This window comes from Prionailurus viverrinus, chromosome C1, assembly GCF_022837055.1.
Source record: "Prionailurus viverrinus isolate Anna chromosome C1, UM_Priviv_1.0, whole genome shotgun sequence".
Classification (NCBI taxonomy): domain Eukaryota; kingdom Metazoa; phylum Chordata; class Mammalia; order Carnivora; family Felidae; genus Prionailurus; species Prionailurus viverrinus.
Window position 1 is genome coordinate 128,841,561 of NC_062568.1, and position 20,521 is coordinate 128,862,081.

At 34.5% G+C, this 20,521-nt stretch overlaps 1 protein-coding gene and 1 pseudogene across 6 annotated transcripts in view; one reads left to right on the forward strand and one right to left on the reverse strand.

Annotated features, from left to right (window-relative positions):
* Nucleotides 1-20,521, reverse strand: part of SLC35A3 (solute carrier family 35 member A3) — a 66,755-nt gene that overhangs the window by 5,017 nt on the left and 41,217 nt on the right. For 5 of the 6 annotated variants that reach the window (XM_047870427.1, XM_047870432.1, XM_047870431.1 and 2 more), the window contains 2 exons: nucleotides 18,737-18,855; nucleotides 16,417-16,550 (listed from right to left, as the gene is read on the reverse strand). In XM_047870427.1, coding sequence (XP_047726383.1) covers nucleotides 16,417-16,550; nucleotides 18,737-18,855 — 253 coding nt within the window. Of the gene's footprint in view, nucleotides 1-10,796; nucleotides 11,393-16,416; nucleotides 16,551-18,736; nucleotides 18,856-20,521 lie in introns of those variants that run through there. The other variant, XM_047870428.1, reaches the window with a different exon arrangement.
* On the forward strand, nucleotides 4,505-4,904 carry LOC125172804 (phosphatidylinositol N-acetylglucosaminyltransferase subunit P-like; annotated as a pseudogene).

Genomic DNA, 20,521 nt, shown 5'->3' on the forward strand with positions numbered 1-20,521 from the left:
TTATTTTTCAAAAGGAAACACAGGAAATATAAACTAGCAACTAGTGAAAATACCACCTTGGGGGGTGGTTAGGAATGGGGTGAAAGAATGGCATGACAACTAGTCTTCTCTGAGTAAACTTTAAGGTAGCTTTAACTCGGAACCATGTAAATCCTTTACATATTCAAAAACAGAATAACAATCTTTATGTAAATTCTAAAATTGAATACAAAAGTAAACCTAGTTCTTTAGATTTTTTTGTAATGTTTATTTTTGAGAGAGAGCGAGCAAGCGGGGCAGGGGCAGAGAGAGGGAGACACAGAATCTGAAGCAGGCTCCAGGCTCCCAGCTGTCAGCACAGAGACTGACGTGGGCTGGAACTCAGGAACCATGAGATCATGACCTGAGCCGAAGTTGGACGCTTAACCGACTGAGCTACCCAGGCACCCCCAAATGTAGGTATATGAACATAGTCATGTAGATAAAAGAGTGATTTCCACTAATTTTTGAACACTACTCTGAGTATACATCCTTAGTGGTCTATTAGTCTAAGACAAAAAGAAAACACAAAATTTAGTATGTTTACTACTAGTAATATTTTTAGTGCTGAAAAATATACCTCATAATAAAACATATGAACACATACACTGTTACTCAGAACCAGTATTTTCACTGTAAAAGAGAGGCAAGTATAAAATTTAAAAAAACACAACAACCTTCTAAGGCTAAATTTTGAGTATCAATTTGAATTTATGAACTTTTTAAAAAATTTACTTCCTAGCTCTGTCCACTGAAATGGTCTAAAAGGAAACAGAATCCAGATTCCATTCCCCCTAAAAGGAATAGGCTCTTTGAAGAAATAGCTGATATTCCAGGTTTGAGACAGCACAAGTACAAGGTTGGCCTGGGACATCTTGTGACTGAAGGAAGCAAGAACTCAGAGACTAATGTGGTCACGTCTAAAAGATACAAGAGCTGGCCTGCAGTGACTTCCACTTCCACTGGCTGTTGGCTCAGAATATCAAAAAGAACTGTGACTGTATTGAACATTGAATACATTGAATAATTTGAAGACATAGAGATATTTGAAAAAAGAGGGGGCATTGGGAAAAGGGAAATAGTCCTTTTTAAATAGAAGAATATAAACTAATAAAAGTAGAAAAAAATTAGAAAATTAAAAAAGTTTAAATCACCATTTTGCACATCAGTGTAGTGTAATAAATGATTCAGTTAAGAATCATCAGTTGATGAGGGGCACCTGGGAGGCTCAGTAGATTGCGTGTCCAACTTCAGCTCAAGTCATGATCTCACAATTTGTGAGTTTGGGCCCTGAGTCAGGCTCTCTGCTGTCAATGCAGCTTTGGATTCTCTGTCCCCCTCTCTCTTTGCCCCTCCCCACCTCAAAAATAAACATTAAAAAAAAAAAGATATATTAAAAAAAGATTCATCAGTTGATGCTAAAGTTATTGAATAAAAGACTGTTAGGAAAAGATTATTCCCATGGTGTCAAAACATTGCCTTAGAGATTACTAATTACTAAGCAGGAAAAATGACTTACTGTGGAAAGATATGGTAGTCAACACCTTGATCAAGTGACTGATTATCACTTTCATTAGTGAGATAATCTAGAATTATGTCTTCAATGTGATAAAACGTAAAATCTACAAGATCACCTATGAAATATTCTCCAAAAACATTTAGACTAAAGCTAATCAAACCCACAGACTCCACTTCCAGTTCAGAGGAAATGCAAAGAATAAAAGGAACAAGTCAAAGAATACAGACAGATCAAGGACAGAAACCAAGTGATTTACACTCTTCAAAAAGTCACATAATGGGGGGTAAGAAACCAAGGGGGTGCAGGGAAGAATCTTTGAGACTAATAAGACAATTGAATACAAAATATGAACCTCAATTGCTTCCTGGTTTAAAAACAAAAACCTGTGAAGTCATTTCTGAGACAATTGGAAACATCTGAATATGAACTCAGATGATATAATCAAATTAATTTAAACATTTCTAAGTGTGATAAATTGTATTGAGTTAAATAGGAAAATGCCCTTATTTTTAGGATATGCATGCTGAAGTATTTAGGAGTAAAGTGTCCTGATAAAGCTAGTACGGCAAAGTGTTAGTAATGTTGAATTTAGGTGAGAGTAATTCTTTCAGTTTTTATGTATGTTTGAATTTTTTCAAATTGAAAAGCTGAAGAAATTTAAATTGAAAAAAGAGTCTCTGGGGCACCTGGGTGGCTCAGTCAGTTAAGTGTCCGACTTTGGCTCAGGTCATGATCTCACGGTTCATGAGTTCGAGCCCCGTATCAGGCTCTGTGCTGACAGCTTGGAGTCTGGAGCCTGCTTCAGATTCTGTGTCTCCCTCTCTCTCTCTCTCTGCCCCTCCCCTGCTCACGCTCTGTCTCTCTCAAAAATAAACATTAATAAAAACAAATTTAGAAAAAACAGTCTTTAACAATGATTACTTTGTGAGTGCATGGAGATAACCCATGAATTTTTCAAAAAATTTTTTTTTCAATGTTTATTTATTTTTGGGACAGAGAGAGACAGAGCATGAACGGGGGAGGGGCAGAGAGAGAGGGAGACACAGAATCGGAAACAGGCTCCAGGCTCTGAGCCATCAGCCCAGAGCCTGACGCGGGGCTCGAACTCACGGACCGCGAGATCGTGACCTGGCTGAAGTTGGACGCTTAACCGACTGCACCACCCAGGCGCCCCTCAAATTTAAGGTGGTAAAATCTGTCATAGCATGATTGAAACCATTAAAATAGCAATGTTATAAAACCAAAACATTCAAAACAAAAATAAACGTGGCCTATAAAGTAAATGGAGACTTCATAAATTATATGAAGTAATGGAAGTTTGGAGCATTATGCATGTAATATCCAGAGTGAACTTCAGGTTTTAAAATTCTAAAATTCACAACAATATTTTCAAAGTCATAAATTGAAACATGGCCTCACCGCTGTCACAATTTTCTGTAACCCAACAAGTATAACTCTACTTTTGCTATAATATTTAGAAAACCTATTGAAGGAGCTTGCATATATTAGAAAAGGCACTTAGAATCATAATTTTTAATTGCTGTATTTACTACCCACATAGAATAATAGGTCATAATAAAACTTCAGTCTAAAGGATTAAACATAAGCCTTCAATTATTAGAAATCATGTTTTTATACATGCAGTGACTTTTAAAAGAAAAAGCAAACACATAAAAACAAGCACATTCACACATTTTGTTAAAAATACACAAGTCTCAGTGGTGCCTGTGTGGCTCAGTTGGTTAAGTGTCCGACTTTGGATCAGGTCATGATCTCACTGCTTGTGAGTTTGAGCCCCGTGTCCGGCTCTGTGCTGACAGCTGAGCGCCTAAAGCCTGGTTTGGATTCTGTCTCCCTCTCTCTCTGCTCCTTCCCACTCATGCTCTGTCTCTGTGTCTCAAAAATAAAAATAAATAAAAACTTACACACACACACACACACACACACACACACACACACACACACACACACACAAAGTCTGGGGGCACCCAGGTGGCTGAGCCGGTTGGGCACTCAAGCCTTGATTTCAGCTCAGGTCATGATCTCAAGACTGGTGACATCAAGCCCCACCATGGGCTCTGCACTGACAGTACACAGCCTGCTTGGGATTCTCTCTCTCGCTTTCTCTCTTCCCCTCCCCTGCTCACACACAGACGCTCTCTCTCTCTTTCTCTCAAAAGAAATAAACATAAAAATATTTTTAAAAAATACACAAGTCTGATTTAGCAAATTCAATTAAACCCCTTAAATACTTTACATTTAAAGCACATTTTAACATGAGTGTATTTTCAGAGGATTACTCCCAAAACATTATAACAATATCCATTATTCTTTTAAATCTTCAGTGAGGTCTACTTAAAAAGATGAAAGTGAGTATCTCTAGTAAACTATTTCCAAAGGAAAAGTATGTTACTTGTTTTAAAGAAGTTATTTCTACATATTAGAAGTCCTAAATGAATACATGTAAATACATTCATAAATGAAAAGTTGGCTAGATCCAATGGAGGGCTGATGCTTAGACTGCAAATGTGGACCTATCAATTAACAGTGAATCTGTACTGTCATCTAAAGTAACAAATGGATAGTTTTATTCTATTAACTTTTCCTTATAATAGCAATGGTTAATGGTAATTTAAAATTAGCTAAAAATGGACTTGGTGCTGAGCTGCCTGAGCTGCCAGGAAGGGCCTGAGTGGGTGCTTGAAAGACCCAAGATTATCTAAATTTTTTTTTTAACGTTTATTTGTTTTTGAGACAGAGAGAGACAGAGCATGAACGGGGGAGGGTCAGAGAGAGAGGGAGACAGAATCCGAAGCAGGCTCCAGGCCCTGAGCTGTTAGCACAGAACCCAACACGGGGCTCGAACTCACAGACTGTGAGTTCATGACCTGAGCCGAAGTCGGATGCTTAACTGATGGAGCCACCCCGGCGCCCCAAGACCCAAGATTATCTAAAGCCACAAGGAAAATGGTGGAAAATTCATCCTCGCCATTGCCTGAAAGAGCAATTTATGGCTTTGTTCTTTCCTTAAACTCCCTATTTGGTTTCATCATATATCTCATGTGGGCTTCTATTTCTGAATCTTAAACTCCTTAGGCTTATTGGTCTCCCTATCTGTCTATCTCTCATTACAATAGTAATTGGTTATGTACTCTTATTTGGAATAAATGGTACCTCTTCACTCAACTCCATTTATACATAGGTAACGTATACTAAAATTCCAGAGGAGAAGAAATACCAAGAAGAGGCCATCGTAGCATTAAGAGATAATCCTATTAGTGAAATAAACCAAATGTTCTTTCTTGCAAAGAACTTTAAGCCAAAAATTGAATTGTTGACTAACACCAAGCATTTATTATGTTTTTGACATAATAATTTGTACCATAATTATTTTGACTATCTCTTATTAATATGCAACAATGAAATGTAAAAAAAAGTTGAACTTCTCAGATTAAATTCCATTAATATTATAAATGTCCTCAAATATTAGTTACTAATGGGCAGAATAAATTACTACACTACCATATAGCAGACTTAAAAAAAATAATAATTATCAGTAAAAGAAGTCCCTCCAAAGAGGCATTCATGTTGTAATTTTCAACTGGCAAAAAATAAAATAAAATAAAATTAGCTCACAATGTACATTAATATACAGTATAAAATATCTATAAATTAATTTAAATGTATTCTTTAAAATAGTTCAGCATTTAATAAGGCTGTCATTAAACATCAGAACTGAAAACTAAATGAATACTATATGTGCTACTTAGCAATGTATCAGACTACAAATGTTTTTCTACCCCCAAGTCACATGTTTAGAATCATTTGACATTTCTCAAATTAAAACGATAAAGTATAAATTAAAAGTCTCTATAAACAAATTGACATTGTTTGTGTCATCCTCATCAGTTCAGAAGAATGTGTATAGACATAAGTGGTCACTGTGTAGTAAGGAATTTGTCCTTACCCAAACAAAGTTCTGGTCTACATCTTTAGGACTTCACATCTGATAATTTCTGCTAACAAGATGACTCAGAATGAGCCCCTATAACTTGATGTCAGTTTTCCAGGGAGGGACAGAGCTAGTAAGTTCAACCATGTGGGCAAAGAATCAATCATTCCAAGTAAGAAAGCTTTGATAAAAATTTGGACACCAGGGGCGCCTGGATGGCTCAATCAGTTAAGCATCCGACTTCCGCTCAGGTCATGATCTCATGGTTCTTGAGTTCGAGCCCTGCGTCAGACTCTGCGCTGACAGCTCAGAGCTAGAGCCTGCCTCAGATTCTGTCTCCCTCTCTCTCTGCCCCTCCCCCCACTCACACTCTGTCTCTCTCTCTCTCTCTCTCACAAAAATAAACAAACAACAGAAAAATTAAAAACAATTTGGAGGGGCGCCTGGGTGGCGCAGTTGGTTAAGCGTCCGACTTCAGCCAGGTCACGATCTCGCGGTCCGTGAGTTCGAGCCCCGCATCAGGCTCTGGGCTGATGGCTCGGAGCCTGGAGCCTGCTTCCGATTCTGGGTCTCCCTCTCTCTCTGCCCCTCCCCCGTTCATGCTCTGTCTCTCTCTGTCCCCAAAATAAATAAACGTTGAAAAAAAAAAATTAAAAAAAAAAAAACAAAAAACAATTTGGACATCAAAGCAGAGTAAGCTTTCCTGACTGGCAATACTGTGTGTACATTGTGGCCAGGAGTAGATAACACGGTCCATGATTCCACAGGGAGTAGACACCTGGAAAGGAGTCTGGGCCCCTCCTAGACTCCACCCTATATGTGTCTTCCTTTGGCTGGTTCAGATTTGTATACTTTCTTGGTAATAAACATGATTATGAATAGAATAGGTTTCAGAGAGTTCTGTCTTTCTAGTGGATTATTGAACCTGAAGGTAAATTTGGGAAATCCCTGAATTTGCAGTCACCGAGATTCTCTCTACTATAGTACAATTTCAAATCCTTGGGATGTGAAGGCAATTTATTTATTCTTTGCTATTTTCTTTTCTGGAATATATATATAATCAATCCTCCTTTGAAGGAATTCAAAACTTTTAACCATAAGAAAGACCATTTTTACGAATGCTGGTCACTGTCTGACTATTGAATGGCAGTAGATATCCATAAGATTTGGATTAGGAGGTGTATTTGCATGGCACTGGGATTCAAGGATTGTGATATACTTCCAACAAAAGAAGTATTCCAATTCCAAAAAAAATGTAAAGATTTTTCACAAGAAACCAAAGTATACAATAAAATAAAATTAAATATTGATGCTCTTTAGTGATTGTTTAAAACAAAGCATTTGTACAATTTTGTACAAGGATATTTCACTAATAGAGGTGGGAATGAAATCTTTTATATTGCTTATCATTTGATCTCTATGCACTGAATTGTAGTCACAATAGAAGCAATTATATTCACATTATGAAGAGAATATATACCAATCACTATAATTACTTAACCTTGAGGCTGGCAAACAGATAATTTATTTAAAACAACAAAAAATTAGGTTATTATCACACAGGTAGAGAAGTTCTAACTAGTTTAAATAAAACCCAGTCTTTCATGCTAGAGCACAGGCTAGAAAAAAAGAAAGAAGATCACACATGATAAAGGTAACGAGAGATGATAGAAAAGATCAGGAAGTCATTTCTGATATATAGAAAGGAATCTAATTCATGGTTAAGTCAAACACAGGTGAAAAGGGAAACAAGAATTATAGGAAGAAATTTATATAGAGTTAATTATGAAAATAATCTTTTTCATAAATCTAGTAAATAGATAATAACTGCATACCAAAAAATGACAAAGAAAAATTTATCAATTAAAAAGCCATTTAACAAAAGACCAATTTATACATTCCTCTAATTATGTCCATAAAAAATTTAAATATACAAATCACATTTCCATACTCAAAGGAATCTTTCTAAACAAATGAAATACACAGACATATAAACAAAATCAGAATTCAAATCATTAAAAAATATTTTAAAAATCACAGTAAATTATATCTCATAATAAGAAATAAAATAACAAAATGACATCTATATACATTTGTTAAAGTTTCAAAAGCTCAATGATGAAGCAACGGTGCATAATTTATTTAAATAAGTACTGTTTACTAATGCTTATATAATATACCTATTTTAATATTCTGTTAGATAATGGGTTTAAAGAACAATGTTGAAACATCCAAAAATTGAATTATAGTCTTAAAATGTTAATTTTCCCATGTGTCCAAAGTTGTGAATTACAGTAATATCCTCCAGAAAAGTCAGGTATTTGGTAAAGCAAGGCACATAGGACCAGATTTTGATAAAGGTGCTTTTTCTTTGGTCCTGTAATTTCTTTAAATATGCTACATATCTGGGCGATTCTTAAGATGACTTTCAATATAGCATAAATAACTTTTATAAACCTTTTCTTACGTAAAGCATACATCCATGTGTAATTAAATATTATAACAATGAAAGTGTAAGTAAAACAAGAGATGCTAAACCCTATTTTTAAAAACAAAACAAAATTCAGTTGAATGACTATTCAATGACATTTTAAAAGTCCAATAATTTGATATGTAGGAAAAGTGTATCAATTCTTAAGAATAATCAATATTACATTAAGTCTACTGGGTACAAAGTCAATTAGTTTCTTTTCAAACTCTGTCTCCTTAGAATCTAGCTTAAATATCAAACTACTTTTCCTTCTACGAAATTGTGACATTCGATATAAATTTATGTAAACATTTAAGTTTTGCACCTCTAAACTACAGTTTCCACCATAAAAGTAGCCTACAACTTCTCTAAAAATACTTATTAAAGAACTGGTGATACTACTGTGTTGAAACATCTACATGTTGAATTTCAAACTTTTCTTCCCAAATACCATATTCTTAATTTTTAATAGAACCATCAACTGGCACTCTTCTCCCATGAGTTAGCACATTTTTATAATGAACAAAGTAGTTAAGAGATAACAAGTAAACTTCAAAAAGTAAGAATTTAAATAATAAAGAAGTCATCATTATAAAAGATTGATACAATAAGGCTTTTGGAGGTCATCAAAACACACACCACACACAGAGGAAAATGGCATTATCTGTATATATGACATGATATAGCCTACAGGCCCATCTTCTCAAATATGATTCTTTCTTTCTGAATTAAAAATTATAAGCTACATAACCCAATCTCTAATAACATCTTCAAACCTATAATCAAAATATAAACTAAGCTTGTCTAATAAATGTTTCATTTGAAAATATGCTTTAGACTATTTTGTCCTTTGTCACAACTTTTGATTATATTTTTATAAGCTTTATTGAGAATCTTGAAAACTGTTATTTTGGCCACCTGAAAATATATTACAATGGTAACTAACCTGTCTGATTTCCAATATTTGCTTGTATCATTTTTTGAAGGGACAGACTAAACCTGAATTAACAATTAATTGTAAATGTACACTGAATTAATATGTAAGTACCCAACTAGTACTTCAATGTGGGCCAAATATAAATCTTTATGTTTACTCTTGAATTCTGTGCATTTGCAGGATTTAGATTTCACTTGGCAGTAGGTAGTAAGATGTACATCAGAATGGTGTTAAAAACACCATGCTCAAAATGTGGTAAAGTTATTAAACAAATGCTCTCAAAGGTGGTCACTGAAAATCATAAGTCAGGCTACCAGAAAGTTTGCTTAGTGTCAGTTTGGAATTACCAGGAAACTGATTTAAAAGTATTTTGTACTTTTAAACACTTTTAAGCTTTGAATGGAATAGATTAGGCCTGTGTCCTGTAGAGACTAGGTTTGCATAAGCAAAGTAATATAGCCAGTCCTAATTAGCCAAAAGTATCCAACAGTTTGTGACACGGTATTTTTGAGCCAAATTCTATTTAACAAAATCCATTATAACTATATAAAAATATTCACTTTTCTACAGTTTTTAACTATTAGAATGGGAGACTTTTAAAAATATATGAAGCATGAATGAAAAAATAAAGTAAAATACGTTTTATACACAATAGGTTAATTCTGTCTATATAGTCAATAATTAAGTTAAACCTATATTCCATTTTTAGAAAGTATTCTTGCCCACCAATTCACCTTATCATTTTTGCTATATTTTCTCTCCATTGAACCAACTTATTAAATAACACATGTAATTTACAACCTCAACTCCAGTGCTAATCAAAATGGAAAAGAAACCACTATCTTAAAAGCAAAGTAGTGGTTCCTTCCCAGCAGCTTTTTAGGGCCACAGAAAGGGACTCAGAATTGGCTACCTCTCCTAGACATGTGACCACAGTATTTCTGGGGATGGTGGGTTTATGAGAGGCCTAAAAAGTTCTTCTGAGCAGCCTTGAGTTATAGCTATGGTGCCATTTAAAATAATGAAATATCATGGCAATCTGGAATGTCTCTAAGAAAGGTCATTTTGGTCTCAATTCATTGACATCTATACTACAATTATTTTGGTTGTTGTTTTTATTTTTATTTTTTTTAAATTTTTTTTTTCAACGTTTATTTATTTTTGGGACAGAGAGAGACAGAGCATGAACGGGGGAGGGGCAGAGAGAGAGGGAGACACAGAATAGGAAACAGGCTCCAGGCTCTGAGCCATCAGCCCAGAGCCTGACGCGGGGCTCGAACTCACGGACCGCGAGATCGTGACCTGGCTGAAGTCGGACGCTTAACCTACTGCGCCACCCAGGTGCCCCTGGTTGTTGTTTTTAATTAAAGGAAGTTTTTACAGATCAACGAGTAAAATATTCATTTAAAAACATTCTAGATGTATACAGTATATGCTTTGATAGTTCAAAATTCTCCAAGTGGAGATGTTAGACAATAATTATTTTAAATTATTAAACAAGTATTTCCTTTAAATTACATTTTGAAACTTCAATGGAAATTACCACATACAGAAATTTAATTTAAAGTAATATTAAGGATTTATCTGATTTACAGAAAAGAAATATAGTTAAGAGATTAAGGACAAAACTCCATTAGTGCAAAAGTCTCTGGCTACTCTCTAGCACAGGAGCAACTGGATTGCTTTCAGCAGTTTCAAAGCACTAAAAGATCTTAAAACGTAGATGGAGAAATAGATGTGTGTACTTCTCTACATTAAATTTAAATATGAATTTTATTCTCTGACAAATTAGACCCAGAACGTAACTTTATCAAATTTTATGTAGTTGAACAAATAACATTTAGCAATCCTTTCTTTAGTAATCTTTTGTATAAATATAAAAATCTCAGATACATGAAAATGTTTTTCAAATCATACTTCTATTTCTTCACAGCTTTATAGGCAATTATAATTATAATTTTCAAACTTTGAATATTCCATGTGATTTGATATATCTGTACAGAAAAAGATAAAAAACATTTAATAAGATTAAATAGATCTAATTTGCAAAAATTGGTATCGGACATTTGTTGTGTGCTCTTGCAAAGAGTGCATAGGACATTTCTGCAGCAATCAAAAGGTAAAATCTTTTTAAACTCAGATTTCAAGTTTTTTCCAATAATTATTTTTCCAATAATTATTCCAATCCCTGGAAGTACTTTCAAGCTTTGATTTCTAGATGTAATAGGTATTTTGTTAACATATACACATATTTTAGCCTTAAATGTTTATATTTTCAAACCATTTGAATATGATGAGATTCAGCGTGATGATATCTTCTTTGAATCTGTAGAAGTCCTCTATGCAAGATTAATGTTGAGATTCCTAGTGCACCATTGTGAAAAACCAGTTAAAGATAGTATATACTATGCTTTAGTAGGATTGCCTGTAGGTTTGGGATCATAACCATATAGGAAAGTAGCTGTTATTACAAGGATGGCTCCAAGGAAAAAGACACTAAACAGATGAAGAAAAAATAAAAAGAGAAAATCAGATTAAAAGCAAACAACTTCTTTCTATTTCTTCACTTGTAAAAACAATTATAACTTGGGGGAAAATGTTCCATAATATGACTAACAAATACTGAATACTTACTACATTCTAGGTATTCAAGCCAAGTATTTTACATGCATTATCTCACTTAGTTCTTATAACAACCCTATGAAGAAGTATTAGTATTGTCCTCATTTTTTTTTTTTTTTAATATATGAGAAAACGGAGGGTTAGAGTAACTTGCTTAAAATCCCACAACTTGAAATGGAAGACGAGATTCAAATCCAGGTCTGTCTGACTTTAGAGCTTGTACTTTCATCCACTGCACTGTATTGTCTCCCAAAACAAAGATGTTTTAAATGTTGTATTTCCCCTTAACATGTCTTTTGCCTGCAATACACTGAATAATAAAAGATCTCAATTTTTAAATATTTGAAAGTAAAAAGGGAAAATGGAAGTTTTTTCAGACCAAAGTAAAGTTCAGTTTAAAATCCAAGGTAGTAATAAGCAAAACTCAGGACCAATTTACATAGGATGCTTTCTTTACAAAAGTAAATTAGATTAAATGCAGGTATACTTGGTTTATTCTTTATTTTATCTGCCCATAGATATAATATACCTTATTATAAACTGGAAATGAACTTAAACTGGTACTAGAACTTAAAGTGGAGCTAAACTGAATACCAATCTTAACTTTTAAGATGTATATTCTTCAAAGTGCTATTATAGAGACATGTATTTGTCTTGGTTTTAAAGTTTCTATTAACAGTTCAAAATCACTCTCCTGCTTTACAACAATAAACATTTGTTCTATAAAGGAAAAAGATCACAACCCTTATTATGACACAAAGGGGCCCTTCCTAATGTGGTCCCTCCAACCTCATCTTCCACACTCCACCCCACCCAATCTGTAATTCGGTGAACACAACGTGCCTTTCAAGACAGTGTCTTTGTAGATGCTACTCCCTCTGCTTGCAATGTCCTTTCTCCCAAGAAAACTGATTATTCATACCTCAGGTCTAATGTCTCCAAGACTCACTCCCCTAGGCAGATGTACTCTATGATAACATTTACTATGGTGTATTAAATAAGGCATTATTTACACATCTACACCCCGGCTTAACCATCTGCTCAGCATTCATCATTATACCCCAAGTACCTAGGATACGGAAGGAGCTCAATAATTATCTGTGGTGATAAATATCTAGTGTTGACTTGACATAAATGGGCAACTTTCAAAAGCCCTGGATGCAGGTACACAGGTAAGATTAAGATAACATAAACTTCTTATAATACATCTTGAAGAAAATTACTACCATAGGAATATTTAATAATTATTAGGCTTTGGATGAGCTTCTGACTGAAAACTTTCTTTGTCAGGCATTCTGACCTTTGTTTAGCTTTCTGAACCTCTGGAATACACACTCAACTGAAAAGTTGTCTGATCCAATTTTCTACCCCCTGCAGGAATCCATTCTATGAAATCTCTAACAGGATCTACTAGAAAACCTAATAATGTCAGGAAACCCCTGCTTGTCAAGATAGTTATTTTTAGATGGTTCTGAGAGAAAAATTTTTCTTGGGGAAAAACTATTAGAAAACAACGATTATCTCAAAGATTTGAATACCTGACTTCCAACAGAATTATATATATACTTCAATAATGTATTAATCATAAAGTTCTCATTTATTTATTCACATATCTAACTTTCTAATCACTGTGACCTCCTTGAAGAGAGGAAACATATCTCATTCATAAATTTAGGTTTTTCCAGGATCTGGTACAGTGAAAGGAAGACACATACTACACACTTAATACATTTTTGATAAAAGAATAAATAAGCCTAAATGCAAGGATGGTTAATGCTAATAAGCAAAATAATCAACACAAGAAAAATAAGTTAGGAAAGGAAATACTGGTGATGTGATATCAGTAGAGATGTCTAGCAGTCAGCTGAAAATAGGGATCTAGAGTTGAAGTTGGGACTTATCTTCATAGAGAGGACAGACAAGACATGGCAGTGGATAAAATGAATGAGAGAGTGAATAAGGATTGACAGATTACCAAAGCGGCAGCCAGAAAAGCAAGTATAGGGGTACCACTTCTGAGAAACCAAAGCAAAACAAAACAAAACAAAACAAACAAACCCAAAACACACATGAAAACCGTTTTAGGAAGTGAAATGGGGGTAACCATGGAAAATATATTAATACATTTGGAATAGGGGTCATGTATAAGAATATACAAAGACAGAGGGTCTAGTTATATTTTAGGAAAAATAATCCATCTCCTTCATGCGGCTCAGTGTCAAAACATTCATTCATTCAATAATAACGGTATCATTGTCTTTTCTCTTTTTCTCTTCATCGCAACATACCTTACACAGACCCTCAGAAACATGGATTTACATGCAGGTATGCATCTTATTGACACACCACTATTTTGTCCCTCTACTGATTTCCCCTTTCATTTACTTGTTCATTCCCTGCATGTTTCAAAGATTTAAAGTTAACACCCTGACTTAGCCTTATAAGAGGTTTGATTTTTTTTTAAGGTATGCTTTTTTAAATGTACCCTAAAAATCTATAGTTCCAAACATTTTCAAACAATACAAAGCGCATAACTGCCCCCACTTAATGAATAGAGTACCTAAAGCATAATTAAGGTATAGATCCTAGTTGTTAGGCTAGTCTCACTAGCTAAGTAATTCATTCCCATACCAAACTAGAAACAGGTAATTTTAAACTGATGTCACAGAAAAATCACAGATCTCAACATGCATGTCCCAGGCCTATTGTCCAGGTTGCTAGAAGAAGGAAACCATAAATGTTCAATATAGAAATATAAAGGGCATATTATATTTTTCTCCTGCCAAATTCCACCCATAATCCTATCTCACTCTAGTGACGCAAATGAATTTTACTAGCTGTATTAAAATTTTAAGATCTTGAACATTCATTCAGACACAAGGAGTACCTCTTATAGGCCAACCTCTGGCCTTGCTTATAAGATGGTAATAAATCTTCTGAAGAAAGGAGGAAAGAATGATAGAATGGAGGGGGGTGCCCTTTTATTTCGGTTGGTCTCCTGATAAAGTAACATTTGAACCGAGACCTGAGGATATGAGAAAGTTAGTCATGTGAATACATAGGGGATGAGTATTCCAAGATGACTGAAGGACAAATCAAAGCCCATGGCCAAGAGATTACTGTAACTTTAAAAAAAAAAAAAGTGAATAAGAGGAAAGTAGTATCAGATTATCAGATGAGGACAGAAAGGTAGCTGAGGGCCACATCAAATAGGTCATTAATGATGACAACTTTTAGATGACATGGAAAGCAGAGGATTTCTGAACAGAGGAGTCATATGATCTAATTTACATAGAAAATATGGGGCGCCTGGGTGGCGCAGTCAGTTAAGCGCCCGACTTCAGCCAGGTCACGATCTCGTGGTCTGTGAGTTCGAGCCCCGCGTCAGGCTCTGGGCTGATGGCTCAGAGCCTGGAGCCTGTTTCCGATTCTGTGTCTCCCTCTCTCTCTGCTCCTCCCCCGTTCATGCTCTGTCTCTCTCTGTCCCAAAAATAAAAATAAACGTTGAAAAAAAAAAAAAAGAAAAGAAAATAATCAGTCTGTTTGCTGAATGGAGAAAATTGTAGGAACACAGCCCAAGAGAAGAAGCAAGAAGATACATCAACAGATTATTTCCTTAATCAAGATGATAAATGAGTGTGCCCTGGACCAGGATGGTAGCAATGAAGTTGTGAGAAATGGTTGACCCTGGAGATACCAAAAAGGAAGAGTTGACAGGCTTTCTTTCTAGATTAGAATGATGTATGAGAGAAGGGTAAAGAGAAGCTGATGACCTTACTTCTTAGTTCACTCAGGAGGTAAAGAACTTCCATACGTTCTAACTTTCCTTTTTAAGTCTGTCTATACATCCATATCCATAGACTCTGCCTTCTCTTAGGTTACTGTGGATAAACTGTGTTCCTATAAGTCAAGGAAGATTTTGGCCTAAGCAACTGGAAGAATGGAGATGCTACCATGTACTAAATTGGGAAACCCTTATAGGGACAGGGAATGAATTATGTAGTAGACATTCAAGTGAAAATGTCAAATAGGCAATTATATATACAAGCTTGGAATTCAAATTAAAATGTGAAAGTTATTAGCATATAGATGGTATTTAAAGCCTTGAGAATAGAGATCACCTAAGGGAGTGAGTGTAAATAAGAGGTCCAAGGGCAGAGCCTTCAGATTCCAAAGTTTAGAAATTGAGAAGATGAAGAGTGGAGTGAAGTTAGAGGAAAACCAAGTATAGTATCCTGGAATCCATTAAAATATAATCTCATTACTCCGGAATTAGAAATTAAAATTATGATTATAATTATGATTATAAATTTTAAAAATGATAGAACCTTCAATACCATCTGTATTTATCATACTTCATTCTTCCTAATTCTGTCTCCTCCCTTGGCATCCACGACACCAAACATCCTGGGTCTTCTGCCTTTCCTTGCAATTCCCTTCCCAACCGACCACATCTTCCTGCCACCATCGAAAAGAGTTTTCTCTTGCGCCACATTCTCTATGTTAACTATTCAAGAATGTCATTTACTCTCCTGGCTTTATCTACATAAATTCCACACATACAAATCCATTATATGACTTATTTTATGACTTTATATGACTTATTAACTTTTTTATATGACTTTTTACTTTGGAGAAGAGTTTGGAAAAAATTTTTTAATCTGTTGGGCAAATTCTGGCTAGCCAAATTTGTATAAAAAACTTTCCAGTGGAAGATTTTCTTTTATGCATTTAGTTTGCAATCTTTTTTTAAAAGATAGTTTAAAGGATCTTTTACGGTATTTCCACGATCCTTCAAAAGTTGTAATAAAACAAGATTTTTCATACCAGATCTTATTAAGAATTCTTACTTTTCTATATATTTTGGAGACTTAAAGCAATAGAAAAAAATATATTACCTGGTTGGCACAAAATCTTGCAGCCAAAAATAGGATATCAGTGTTGATAATATTATGGATAAAGAGGTTGCAAATCCTTTTAAAATATTATCTGCATATTTAATAACAGCAGCTATTACAAGGCCTCCAAGTGCCTGCAAAAGTTTTAAAAGATTATTTTAAACAAACATATATAAAATTGCTTTCCCAAACAATCTTATTATTCAATAAAACTTTAGACTTTTGTCCTATAAATTTAATCCCATTGTAATAAGTGATTTTATTTTTTTAATTAAAAAAAATTAATGTTTATTTATTGTTGAGAGAGAGAAAGACAGCGAGCAGGGAAGGAACAGGGAGAGAGAGGGAGACAGAGAATCCGAAGCAGGCTCCTCACTGTCAGTGCAAAGGCTGACATGGGGCTCAAATCCATGAACTGTGAGATCATGGACAGAAGTCAGAGGCTCAACTGAGCCACCCAGGCATCCCTTAAATTTTTTTTTAATGTTTATTTATTTATTTTGAGAGAGAGAGCAGGGGAGGGGCAGAGAGAAAGGGAGAGAGAGAGAATCCCAACCAGGCCCCAGTGCAGAGCCCAACGTGGGGCTTGAACTCATGAACTGTGAGATTATGACCTGAGCAGAAATCAAGAGTTGGACGCTTAACTGAGCCACCCAGGTGACCCAATAAGTGATTTTTATTAAACATCTCTTGGGGCGCCTGGGTGGCTCAGTCGGTTAAGCGGCTGACTTCAGCTCAGGTCATGATTTCATGGTCCGTGAGTTCGAGCCCCGCGTCGGGCTCTGTGCTGACAGCTCAGAGCCTGGAGCCTGTTTCAGATTCTGTGTCTCCCTCTCTCTGACCCTCCCCCGTTCATACTCTGTCTCTCTCTGTCTCAAAAATAAATAAATGTTAAAAAAAATAATAATAAATAAAAAAAATAATCATCTCTTATGACCATAGAGTTTTGTTCAATAGCCCTTTTATTACAAAAGCTACCTGAAGTAACTACCAGCATAATCTGCAGTTTGTTATATTAGTTTAACTGTACTGTGAATAAAACATCTATCCTCAACCAGTTTAGTAATTAAACATCACTTGTTCAGACAAATGTGGGAAGACTGTCACTTGGATCAATGAAATGTTCTTACTTTTGAAGTAAAAATAAAGTGTAATTTAAGTTATTTTACTAGTCTTTCAATAGGCTCCTAACTTGGCTTTTTTTCCTCTAGCTCCTCGCCCTTCAATCCCCTTTTTATTGCTGTCAGATTTTTCTTCCTGAAAAGATTGTAGAAAGAACTTTCTGCCAAATCCCTCTCAAATTCCAAATTGTACCTGCTTAAATAATGAGGTTTTACCATACAACACAGTTTTGTTTTCTGCCAAACTCTAGTTATAAACTCCTAAATCTGGGTTACCCACATTAATAACTTCCTCACAAGACAGAAGCTTATTATTAGTGAGAGTCACAAATTATGCCAATTGAGCTCACTACAAATTGATGTTTGAGTCCCTTTACCTCCTGGCAATGTAGTTCCTATGGAATCATACCAACTATACCAAACCTTCTTTATTTAACTCAAGTCTTATAGGAAGAGGGCTTCCTTCTGCTAGGATAAAAGCCATCATACAAACTCTTCTAACTTACCCTATCTCTATTTTATATTTCCTCTGAATTTTCATTTATCCTGGTCTCTTCTCCTATCTTAAAAATAGAAGTATATTTCCTGCTTTCAAAACACAACCACAATTTGCCACCTTCACACAATTTCTGTAAGACAGCTTGCTCCTACAGCTTCAAATACCTCTTAAAGAAAGGCTTTGTGAAGGCAGTGACTTGTATCTTAACTTTTGTATCCTCCAGCGTTATCAAGTTGTTTTCTTTTTTTGATGATGAAATTACTCAACCCTTGAACAATTTCAAATTATAAACTGAGATAATTTGATAGGAATATTTTAATATGTACCTGCTACAGATTTAAATATCTAGATCTGCTTTTGAGCCTTAATGGGCTGATCATACACAACATATACAACAACAAGAACTGTAAAAAAAATCAGAAGTTATATTTACCTCTAACTTCAACTCTTTAATTCTTAAACTTGCATTTTCATTATGTCAAATTTAAATACCATAAAGTTCATTTATGACCTTTTCAAAGTAAGTTTTCATTGTGGCATTAAGACCAGTTCTATTTTAACTTCCCAGAATAAACTAGATATAATGAGAGCACTAACAGGAGGGATCTTTTTCCCTCCCATCATACATCAGTAGCTACTCTGATTCTCTATATTAAAATAAAGTTTATTAGCATTAAATATAAGACTTTAAATGTTTTACCTGAAGAATAACAACTATCCAAGTCAGTCGGTTATATCCCTGAAAAAATCCATTCTTTGACACCAATTCTCCATCATAAATGTAGACACCCATTAATCCAAATATACTCCCAAAGAAACCTATAAAAAGTAAATTTTATGGCATGTGTCATTTAGTTTGTCTGGAAAGATATTTTTCCACTGGTATTCTAAATTTTATATTTAGCTTTTCCTTTTTGATAAAATTTGACTACTTTAAAAATCTTTTACTTGGGTATTTATATAAACAACAAAATTATACTTTGTACTATATTATAACTGTAAGACAAAGACAATATAAAAAAGAACAGAGATTACCAACTCTGGAACACTAAAAACTATAATGTTTAAATTACATGACCACATGGTTGTCTCATTCAAATATCTGGAAAATGCTCACTTTTGGCATATTCATTGTGTCTCATATCTTCCTATTGCTAGCTCTATATTCTTATATATTCATACACACACACACACACACACACACACACACACACACACACACACACATAAAGAAACTATACACACACAAACTATAAAGAAATGGAAACCTATAGAGGCCATTTGTCAGGAGTAGTCTCTGGTAAGATATGTAGTCAGAGTGCAGAATGAAGCAATGTTTATATAAAGACATAACTACCTGAAGTATTCCATGATGGAAAGGAACTGAAAGGATATGAAATGTTCTTTTAATTTTATTTATGCCAATTCATTTTTTAATTAAGTTTTTAATTTTAATTCCAATATAGTTAACATACAGTGTTATATTAGTTCCAGGTATACCTCAATCATTTTAAGATGTCCAATTTTGAACATGACAGTAATACAAATTTACAAAGTTACAAAAATAAAAAATACAAAAAGAAACACTTATGAAAGTATTAATTAGGTTTCTATTTTTTAATTATAAAACAACACTTGCTAATTAGGAAAAAAGGTATCCAATACAGGTTATATACATGTCAGTATATACAGATCTACAGCATTCTATCAGTTGTACAATATTCCATTTATGGATGATGATAATAATATGAAATACATACATAACATGATGTTCCACAAATTGTTCTAAGTGCTTTATGTATGCTAACTTACAACAACCCTATTAGGCAGATACTCCTATGCCCATTTTATGGATGAAGAAACTGATACACAGAGAAGTTAAACTTGTCTGAGCTCACACTGCTGGTAAGTGATGGACTCAGGATTTGAATCCAGGCAGTGTGGCTCTGGACTCCATGATCCTAATCACTGCACTATTTAATCATACGGACAATTTATTTAAGCAATATTCTACATGTCTATTTTTTACAATTGTAACCAATGCTAAAATGAATAACCTTGATCTATCTTTGTGCTCTTGTGTAAGTATACTTATAGGATAAATTCTTATTCAGAAGTGGAATTTTTGCATCAAAGCATTTATATAAAATTTTGTTAAACACCCCCAAATTGAGATCCAATAAGGTTATATCAATCTATACTCCTGGCAACCATAGGTAATAAGAGTTCCTATTTCTTCACTCTCTGGTTGGACCTTATCAATTTGCTAATTGTTGATAGTTTGATACTTGAGAAATGCTATTAAGAGAGAAGGGCAACAGAGGATCTGAAGCAGGCTGTTCTGACAGCAGAGGGCCCAATGCAGGGCTTGAACTCATGAACCGTGAGATCATGACCTGAGCCAAAATCAAGAGTCCGATGCTTAACCTACTGAGCCACCCACGTGCTCCTACTTTGAATATTCTTAAAAAACATAAAACAAAAA